We start from the raw sequence: 11,444 nt of genomic DNA on the forward strand, positions 1-11,444 counted from the left end.
TGAGCCTGCATGCCACAACTACTGAAGCCTGCAAGCCTAGAGCCCGTGCTCTAGCAACAAGGGAAGCCACTGCAATGAGAAGCCCACACACCGCAAGGAAGAGTAGCCCCCGCTCGCCGTAACCAGAGAAAGCCCACACGCAGCAACGAAGACCCAATGCAGCCAAAAATAAATAAATAAAATAAATAAATTTATTTAAAAAAAAAGTCACAGGCATCTAATGGCTTCTATATGGGACAGCACAGTAATGGAAAAGAATAAAATGCTGCTTAGTACCCTTTATATACCCTCTTCATATACTTAATATTTTACTCTAGTCATTGCAATCTTCCCTTTACTTGAAAAAATAACTCGAATGTTAGTCTATCCCAGAGGTTGGCAAATTTTTTTCTTAAAGGGCCAGAGAGTAAATATGTGAGGCTTTGCTGGACAAGCAGTCTCTGCCGTTGTAGTACAAAAGCAGCCACAAACATTACACAAGTGAATGAGCCCAGCTGTAGCCCAATAAAACTATTTACGGGGATTGAAATTTGATTTTCATTTAATTTTCACTCATTCCTAAATATTCTTCTAATTTTTTTCTAATCACTTAAAAATGTAAACACAGTTCTTAGATTGAGGACCCTACAAAACAGACAGCAAGCTGGACTGGACTCCTAGTTCATCCTTGAGCTCTGTTTACTAGGTATTTTTCAATGTTCTTTAAATTCATATCTTAGGAAACCCAAAACAGGGCAAAAGGTTCAGAGATCTGATGCCATTTAAAAAAATTTTTTAGGACACTGTTGAAGAGCATATAAATTTAGGGTAAAAGTTTCTTCCATTTCTACCCAATGGATGAGGCAAGAATTTATGCTTAGCCTATGATGTTCTCTCTGAAGTTTCATGGTACATCTCTTAGCTATAGGATTATAAGATTGAAGGAAAACCTTATTCTCATTTTCTGACTTCTCTCATCTCTCCTTTGAGTCTTAATCTTTCAAAACGGAAAGGTCTTAATCTTTTGAATCATCTATCTCCTTGATCATGCCAGCTGCTTTTCTCGGGACCTTGCCCTACTCTCACATCTTTCTTAAAAGGTATAGCACTGAGAATTACAGGCAGAATTCAAGGTATAGACATCAAAGCTTCATATATGTATAGAATGACATTGTTACTTTTCATTAGCCTTTTTGGCCAAAAGCATAAATTCTTCAATGACACTCTTCATCTCTTTCCAATGTTCTGTAACTGATAGTTTAAAGCTCATCACCTCAAATACATAATTGTTAACTGTTTTTCTTCAAATATACTTTAACTTGTCCATGACCAAATTAATTTACTACCTTTTGTTCTCTCATATAACTTTAAGAGAGGTTCTGGAAGTATATTCCCAGTGGCTTTATATTATGTTAATACAAGAGTTTAATACTACTAGCTAATTAAAACATTTCACATTCATTCTTTTTGCTAAATTTAAGATCCAAATTAGCCTCAGGGACTTCTGGAAGTCTGTCTCCATTTTTACTATTCCCCATGGTTTATTCCCTACCCCTGCTCGCCCTTAAGCTAACCCACACCATTTGAAATTCCAATTTAACCTTTTTAAAAAACAATCTTGTCAAAACTTTAGACATCAAATTCACTGGCTCCCTCTAAGTCTACTTTAAGTCTCTGAAGCAAACTCTAGAAGCCAGGAAAATTTCTCTTTTAGACACCATGCTAGTCTTCTGCTTATATAATTTAGTATCATTTAAACTGATTATTACCACACTTATTTCATTTCAGTCTATAGCCCAAAGACCCACACACCCTCCCTCCCTATTTTCTTATTTGTACATTGTTAGTTTTTATCCATCTCACACTTGGCGTTTTGTCTTCTATCAACTCCCCATTAAATTTACCTTATCTATCAACTTTTCCTGATCTGGTGAAGTAGCTTCAAATTCTACTCCTAATAACAAAAATGTTAACGTCACCGAAGAAGCATGTTTCATCCTTGCTGTGTGATTTATAAGGATATCTACAATTATCAAGGTCTGTCCACAAAATTTTCCAAAATATTGAGAGCAAAATTCAAAAACAATCCTTCTCACAAATCTTTCACCTAAAAACAAAACTAATTTTAACACACAGCATATAAATAGGGAACACAACTTCAGTTTGGAGGGAGAACAGAGTCAGACTGCTGGGTTCATTTCAAATCCTAGGTCTATTGCTAATAAATATGTGCTTATGGGCAAGTAATTCTGAATGTGAGGAATGAATGACGTAATAATAAAACAGAAAACGATACAGAAGCTGGTTTATAGTTGGCACACAGTAACTATAAGTTAAATGTTTAACTATAAGCTAGATAAAGATAGCTATTATTACCTATTATTTTAGAGAAGCTGGACCTTCCTCAATCCAAATATGTATTAGTATAAGGATAACCTTGATGGTTTCTGTGAGAGGCCCTCCTTCCTCCCTCCCATTAAAGGACACTAAGGACAGTGGCTTCCGATCTACTGTTTATGCCTCTTCATTACTCCCTTCTTGGCTATCAGTCTAGGGAAGGGGAAGATAATAATTATCAAGCTCAATTCTCATAATAACCTTACGAGCTAGGGCTTACTTGCTCTACTTTAAGACAAATAAGTTCAAAAACTGGACTGCTGGCTCAAAAAAGTGAGTAAACTCAACTGCTGCTACCACTTTTAATTTTTGCTGCTCTCAGTCCTCCACTTTTCTTCCTTCTAGTCTCTTCTGACACTTTTCCACACTTACGTTTACAGGAAAGTTGGTCCATCATAGATATCACCACTAAATTATGGACCTTTTTCCGTCGCTTGGTGAACTAATCAAAACACACCTTGGATATTCAGTTCATTTTGGCTATTTCTGTAGCACTTTCATTCATTCTTCCTTTTTTAAACTGTGAGAATTTGAAAATTTAAGATTTATCTCATTTAAAACATGCTAAGAATTGTAAATTTAAACTGATACATTTAACACAGAATAGAGCAATTTACAACATATTTGTAAATATGCTACATTTACCACACTCTATTTTAAATATTGACCCTTATAGTGAAACAGGAAAATTTCAAAAATATTATAAGTATTATAAGAATAATATTACGAGATCCTCGTAATATGACAGTAGGACAAATGTTAAAAACAAGAAAGGAGAAAGGAAATGAGACTGCTAGTGAGTTTATGTGGTTTCATGAAGGGCAAAAGTATGTTACAAACATGACATTCGTCCCTAAAAAATATAAATATACACACAGATAAGACAAATAGAAGAAAATATAAACAACTGTTGGCTCTAAGGGTCTAGGTGGATATACAGGTGATCATTATACTATTCTTTCAACTTTTTTGAATTTTGAAAATTGTCACAATTAAAAGTTGGAAAAAGAAAAGGCTTTAAAGATGAGAGTAGACTTTAGTCATATTATGAAGTGACAGAAGCCAAATCAAAGCAATAAGAAATAAAGACTAAAGAGTAAAGTTTAGTGTGGGAAGATGTTAGAAGCAGGAAAGATAACTTCAAAAGAAGTAATAAATAGGGGGAAATAGTAGAATTTGCAATATATGTGAAAACCCAAGAACATTCACAACAACAAACCCTGAAAAACCATGAGAAATTCATTCAGTCAACACATTTACTCAAAGCCCATTATGTCCTGTACTAGACACCGTGAATGCCATAATAATATAAAATCCATGAATGGTTGCCTTTCAAAGAATTTATAATCCAGATGGGGAGATACAGCACGCATTCAAGGAAGTAAAAGAAAAAAGTGGCAAAGCTATTTATGTGTTCTTAGGGTAGCTAGTGGGATTTAGTTTTCTTATTAAAATAGCAATTGCTGTAAGAGGGCAATATTTGATTAATTTTAAGGTCATTTTCCATTCTAAACATCTTCTTTATTCCCCATCCAAGAGTTAATTACGTGCATCTCCTTCTGGAGATAGCCAACTCCAAGATATCACTTACATGACTCAAAAGAGCCTTAAAGGTTACTTTCTTAACATTCCCACTTTCAAACTGTCCCAAAATGAGTTATTACAAGCATGAAAAGTTGTGACAACATTAACCATTTTAAGAAAGGTACAGATTAATCCTAAAGCAAGACTGTAAATTCTAAAGCAAGACATAGACAAAACAAGACTGGTATTACAATACCACCCTAAGAAATCTTTTATGGAAATGCTTTTATGTAATTTAGAGTTCTGTCGTCTCCCTTTTCCATCCTTCTCCTCCCAAACGTACAATTTTATTTCTAGTCCCCATCTGCCCACTCTACTTCTGATCCCAACTTTGGTCACAACTACACCCTATTTTATTACTTCAAAGCATGCCATGCTATAGGACTGCATTTCCCCCCTATTTCCTTGTTCCTTTGTTTTGATTCTGCTTTTACAACTGCCATCATGTATGTCCCACCCGACACCTACAACTGTTTTTCAAGGTAGAAAGAAATCTCAGTGAAGAAATGTGACTTTGTACAATGATCAAAGCAAGTGACTAGTCACAAAAGTGTCTGAGATACCAAGGTACAGCCATAGAAAAGGAAAACTATGGAAGCTTCAATTACTTTAATATTGGAAAAGCCCACAGTGGGAAAAAGTCCGAAGAAGGAAAACCGTAGCTCAGACGTAATTTTAAAATCCCAATAGAAATGCTGGAACTCACAAATGGATGTTCATGAGCTTTGAGTTACCTGACCAACAATGCCCAGAAGCTGATCTCCTAGATACTAAGGTTCTTCCTCCACTTCCCATCAAAAAATAAAATTTCAACTTTAAACTGTATCAAAGAAAGGAATAAACATAAAATGTGACTGGTTAAAAACTGATGACATAGGTAAAGAGCTTTTTGTTGTAACTGCAATAACTGTGGAAGTCCAGGATTACAAGCAGCCCGGGATCTGCAGGGCAGGGCAGGAGAAGAGGTACAGCGCTCATCCTAGAAGACCCAGGAGTACCCCAATGTGGTGAAGAGCCTAGACTTCGGACTCAGGCACTCCTGGCGTTGCATCTTAGCTTCGCTACTTATGAGGTGTGTTTGCTTGAGAGGGTACTGCATCCTACCCAGCTTCAGTTTCCCCATCTAAAAACCACAGGATTGTTTGGAGGATTAACTAAGATTAATATATAACTGGCACACATAAAATACACAAATTGTAGTTTCTATCATTGTTATTAGCAAAGGGCACTAAATAGGTATGAAAGGTGAGAGTAAGAAGAACAAAGAAAAATATATTTCACAAATTTCTTACAAAGCCTTTCATCAATACTTAGTTAATTTTCATGGCAATAGACAATGGCCTTGTAGAGTACATATATTTAGGTAGCTACAATTAACTACCGTACAACACTACGAGGACACTGCCATAGAAAACTGCAAGGAAGAATAGAAGTAGGGGTTTGGGGAACTGGGCTCTAAGGCTGACTGAGCTCAGACCAGTTTCTAGAACTTATGTGTGTCTGCATGTGGAGCACGTGTCTGTGGTTTTGTTTCAGATGTTCAAGAACGCACCTCTTGAAAAGGGCTTCCCTTTGTAGAGAGCAGTAGGACAGTATTTCATCTGCATCAACAACGCTTGCTTTCCTAATCCTATAGCTCTCACATCCACTATAATGAACGATCACAGTTTTAAAATAGCTTTATTTGAAAATTTAATTTCTGAACACAAACCTTCTCAGTTCCATGTACTTTTTCACAGGAACAAAGAACAATCGTTGGAATGTGAATTCATCCAAAGTCATTCTTTCCAATGCCAGATTTCATATGTGAAACAATATCAGTAACCCTCACACACTGATTAGTTTCCAGTAGCTAAGAATCAATGCTCTTCTTCCAGAAAAAAACTATGAAAACATAAAACTAAATATCAATAAATATATACCAATTATATTGTTAGGTACACATGTAAATTATATTTTTTCTTTAAATATTTCAAAATCTTCAAAATCTCTATGGTCAAGTTAAAACGGGTAATTAATACATTCATTCTTGTGTTTGTTCAGAGCAACGTTGAGAACTGTTTTCTTAAATTTGACTAATTCCATATTTATAGGCAACTGCTCCCAAAATAACAGACACAGAATTTATTAAAAGCTTCTAAAAGTAACTACTGAGAAAGGAAATTTAAAAGTGTGATTCTGATTTTTTTATAAAAAAGTTGTTAAACTAATCCATTTAAACTTTTTTTTTTTTTTAAACACCAGGGAGGTATATTTGGTCATTTTCCCTTACTGGACAGGAAAGAAAATCTTACTCTTTCATCTAAGAACATGATCTGTTCGTGCACACACATCATCAAACAGTAAAAAAGTGGCAAATGTTTTCTAGAGTTAGTTGTTCATGTTGACAAGCCATTAAATAATTGCTTGAAAGTTAAAAGCAGCAAGGGTGAACTGCTCACTAATCTTCAGTTATCAGCCATTAGAATGCCACTCAGCACACTGAAGACTCAATCTAAAGGTAACTTCACATTTATCTATTCACTTCTGACCAGGGCTTATTCTCCTTCCTGCAGTCAACATATTATCCCCTGAGCTTAAGAAAGTAAAATGCTAGCAGAAAGGAATACCATGGTTCAATTCTTTAATACTGTGGTTTGAAAAACTAACAAAATAAGACAAATAAGAGAATTGAAAGATAGAGAAACCTCAACAGCAACAAAAGCAATGCAGCATTAAAAAATGTTTTAGGTACCATCACATAGCTATTAAATTGATAAATAAAAACTATAAAATACTGTGAAGACACATGGAATCATTTAGCTAATGGCATTGTAAATCAAACCTACCTTTCTTCAAAGAAACCTGGTGATATTAAATAGAGCTATAAAATTGCTTCTTGCCTTTGACCTAGTAATTTGTGAATATGCAATGAATTCCTGCTAAATACATTCTAGCAAAGTTACTTAAAATAGAGAAAAATCGGGACCAATCTAAATGCCCTACAAGCAAGAAACAGCTAAGCAAACCATAGTATTGTAATACTACAATGAAATACTGTATAGTCAATGAAAATGTGCACTATGTTGATATTCAAATGTACCTGTAATGATAGCAAGCTAAAAAAAAAAAAAAAGGCACAGAACACAGTCACACTATTTATAAAGGCTAATGAAGATCATAAATCAGAAGTTAGAGGAATATGAATATGACTGGACTCCTGTTTCTATGCCAGTAAATTGAACATAAAATAATTTTGAGAGGAGAAAATGACCAAATCCTCAGGGCTCTTTTGATTGTCTCTCAATATACATAGTGAGCTAAATACAGGACATGGACTTCACAGGATATGTAAAGACTCTACTCCATAAATTACACTTATGCTGAAGATAAACTTGGTTCATCTCTACACTTATGAATATTGTATAATATTGCAATATTGAATATTGTATAATATTGCAATATAATATTGATAAACATTGTACTTTCCCTCCAGGAAAGGCAAAATATCTTTCAAGGGGAATATATAGTAAGCAAATATGATTATCTCTATCTTACAGATGGAAAAACTGATAGAAATAGTATCAATGACCTACCCAATTCATCCAACTGCTGATTCCCTAACCTAATAGCATCTCTGGAAATAATTATTCCCACTTCACAACTCCCATTTCCAATTTTTAAAATAAGTCCTTTCAACTTTTCTGACAGCGTAGACAAGACTGTCTTCCTTAACAAATATGGAATGGATGAGAAAAAAAATATTAATACCCTGATTGAAGTAATGAAAATTTAAACTGTTTACTGTTTTTCTCCTTTGAGAAGCAAAGAGAAGAAATATTAAAGTGTACTTCAAACTCCCTACACCAGTTAGTCAAATTCTAGGGAAAAACTGCTAAAAGTGCCTCTTTCTACTGGTCTAAGATCTGTTTCCACCGACCAAGATGTGAAAGCAGCTGGCAACAAAGATGAAATCCAAACATTTCAGAAAAATTATCTGTCTTGCCTGTTTTATCCCTATACCTGTGAAAACTAAAAATCCAAAAGGACTCCCTGAAATTAATCAAAAGTTAACTAAAAAGTAACTACCTAAAGAAGGACCTGCTGAGGAAACAAAATTATCTAACTAGCAGACCACCTGTAAATTTCACTCATACTCATGTCTGAAGTCCATCTCAAATGTCACTTCCTCTCTGTAGCTTTCCCTGAAGACTCCAATCCGCAGATGTTTCCTCATTTGTGTTTTAGAGCACTTTGGACAGCCATCTTTTATAACATATCAGATTTTGATAATCTGTCATAAGCTTATGACCTTTGAGGTTCCTAGGAGACAGGAATATCTTTTTTGTGTCTAAGGCACTAGTTAGACAATATACGATTGCTGTTAAATTTAAAGACCAAATACTAAGTTTTAAAGGATGATTACGAAAATATTTAATGGAAAAACCTGTGTGCTTGTGAGACTAGCTCTCTCTTCCACTTGGAAGTACTATTTTCTTTCAGTCAGAACTCTCAAAGAGTGAAAATTTCTTGCACTGCAAGGTACGAGAGTTACAGTATTCAAGCACTAACTGTTGATGTGAGTAGACCTGAAAGATCCTTAGACGTTTTTAGAGATCCAAGTTTTTAAACAGAAACTGTAAAATGCCATGAAAAGTTTAATAGCTTCTTTAGTGCCCTAAAATAAGCTCAAAATTCACAACTATAGTAAAGTTAGCAGCAATAAACACCAGCTTAAAAAAACCAAGCTTAGTAAATAAACCTACTCATAGATTGTAAAAGTTTGCTGAACGATTATTTGAACTGTTAAAAGTATTAACGGTTTCAAAGAGTTTCTTGCGCCCCAAAGGGTAAGTTTTAGCAACCTAAAATAACTGTGTATGTATACTTTCCTGCCCTCTACCTAATAACCTAAAAGCAGGGTACTTTACCTACGTCTCTTTTACTAGTGGTTAAACTGAAAATCTTGCGTTTAAGGTGGTAAGAGATCAAAGTTTTCAAGATCTGCCCTAGAAAGAAAACGCCGGTTTCTCCTGTTTGCTCCTTTTAAGTGTTTAAAACAATCTCAGAGAAACTAGTGGGATCTTACATATTTTTTGCATATTAAAATTTTTTTTTACACTTAAATGGTAGACATTAACTGTCTCAACCACCACAGCAACTCCTTATTAATGCAGTTTACGCGGTTCTGGGTGTTAAATCCCACAAACAAGGAAGCGACTGCTAACCGTGAGGTTAAAACACCGAAGTCCTAGAAAGAACAAGTCCTCATAACCAACCAGGGTTCCAGAAAAGTAGAAAACGGGAAGCAATGAAAGTACAAGTTACTGGAAGACCTGGCCGTCCCCTTCCTTGGAGGCGGGACACGGGGCTGTGAGCGGACACTCGCCCGTGGAACGCTCGCTGACCTGCACGCCTCCAATGCCAAGCGAGCGCCGCACACACACAGTCCCTGTTCCGGGAAAACTGAACCCACCTGCTCGTGCTACCTGGCCCGCCGAGTCCGCCAGAATCTACCCCGCTACGGAGGCCGTTCCAGAGCCTGCGCCCCACAGCGCGGCCAACGCCACGCGCTTCTGGGGACACCCGACCGCACCCACTGCTACGCCCCCTTCCCCTGGGACGCCGGCTCCCCCCGGCAGGGGGAGGCTTCCTCTTCCGACTGTTCACCGGGGGGTCCGCCAGGCCGCACCCACCTTGCACTCGTCGCTCTTTTTTTCTTCCTCGCAGAAGTTGACGGGCGCCAGGCCGGGCAAGTAGAAGGCGGCGCTCCGACGCGGGCCCGGGGCCGCCCCCAGCAGGAGCAGCGACAGCAGCAACTGCCACCGAGGTGGAGACGGCGCCGACAGCCTCGCGCTCATAACGGCTGTTTCGGGGAAAGGGCAGCAGAGCCGCGGGGGGTGAAGAGGGAAGGAGGGACGGGGAGGCTCGGCGACGACAACCAGGCCGCCGGAGCTGAGCCAGGCCGGCCCCGCGACGGATAGTTCCGGTTGCGCTAGGAAACACCGCGGGCTCCGCAACAGACTCCGAAGTGGACCTCGACGGAGCATGCGCAGCACCGCCTGCACATGCTCAGTGAGAGCGGCCGCAAGCGCCCCGAGGAGTTTCCGGGAGAGTGGAGGAAATCCACTTGCCAGGTTTTCAGCGGGTCGGCTGGGGTGTTTGCCGCGGGAGAGGGTCCAGCGCTCACGTTCCTGTTCCAAATTCCGATCTAGAGCCCCCTTGGGGCGTCGTGGAGCGTCTCACTTGCCCAGCGCCCGGTGCTTGCTGCCTTGCCCCGGTTTTCCACGGTTTCCTCACGACAGTGCCCAAGGCACACCAGCCCCTATTACAGAGGTGGTGCTCCATAAAGTACTTGCTGATGGAGGCTGAGTTGGTGGAGGGAAGGAGAAGTTTGGGAGACGGTTGGGTGCAGGATAAGGAAACCAACGAGGAGGAACTAGCCACAAATATTCAAATAGACAGCTACTCAGAGGTGTGTGCACGGACAGGTTCCCAGCATTGGATGCGGTGGCTCATTCTTGCGTGGGACAGTGAGTGCATAGACTAAACAAGATCTCTTTAAAGAGGTGAGTGGAAATGAGGTGGGGGGGAAAATGGGAGTAGACAAATAGGAGAAGGGAGTGTTGACATTTCTTTGCAAAGGAAGACAGGAGCACACCTGAGAGCCCGGTGAGAAATGTAGTTCCAGCAAAATAGAAATCTGGTATGATCATCCCTGGGCAAGTTTCTGTCACTTTTCCTATTGAAGTGATGCGATGTCCGTTTGTATATGCACAGACGTACTTGTGTGTGTTTGTGTGGTGCATTTTGAGTATTTTTCAAGGAGAAACTTGCTTTTCGTGACAAAGGAAAACACACAACATAAAAGATGTGAGTTAAATTTTACTCGGGGACTTTACTGAGGACCATAGCACAGGAGACCGCCTCTCAGATAGCTCTGAGGAACTGTTCTGAAGAGGTAAGGGAGGAGCCAGGATATATAGGAGTTTTTGGCTGGAAAAAAACAGGTAGGCCAACATCAAAAGGTTACTGCTAAACACAGAGAACAGACATCTCAAGTTAAAGGTTTTAGTGCTTTTGTATGTATGAGAAGATGCAAGAATATGAGTTCACTGAAATTATTCCTTAGATATGCATCTTAACTATCCAGGGCCAGTATATAAAGCACAGAATATTCCCGTTTTTTCTCCATCCTGAATTCCCCTCAGGGTGCACTGTTGGTGCACGACTGCAGTAGCGAATAGCTTGATCCTTGTAGAACTGGACTGGGGGGGCAACAGTCTTTATAAAGTCAATTCCTTTGAGCTTTAGAGTTCAATCGAATCTGCAGAACAGGGCACCAACTTAGAGTACATAAGCAAGGAATCATAACCCAGAAGTACCTCCTGCTCAGAATTCAAGAATTGGCAAGTCAGGACTTCCCTGGTGGCACAGTGGTTAAGAATCCTCCTGCCAATGCAAGGGACACAGGGTTGATTCCTGGTCTGGGAAGATCCCACATG

The 11,444-nt window shown here is 38.8% G+C and overlaps 1 protein-coding gene across 1 annotated transcript in view; it reads right to left on the reverse strand.

Moving 5' to 3' along the window:
- The window catches only part of TM9SF2 (transmembrane 9 superfamily member 2), a 56,985-nt gene extending 46,997 nt beyond the window's left edge, over window positions 1-9,988 (reverse strand). Inside the window, exon 1 of the mRNA XM_061171257.1 lies at window positions 9,636-9,988. Within this exon, the coding sequence (XP_061027240.1) occupies window positions 9,636-9,800 (165 nt within the window). The 5' untranslated portion in view covers window positions 9,801-9,988. The remainder of the gene's footprint in view (window positions 1-9,635) is intronic.
- Between the last annotated feature and the right edge of the window lie 1,456 nt (window positions 9,989-11,444).

This window comes from Eubalaena glacialis, chromosome 16, assembly GCF_028564815.1.
Source record: "Eubalaena glacialis isolate mEubGla1 chromosome 16, mEubGla1.1.hap2.+ XY, whole genome shotgun sequence".
Lineage (NCBI taxonomy): Eukaryota > Metazoa > Chordata > Mammalia > Artiodactyla > Balaenidae > Eubalaena > Eubalaena glacialis.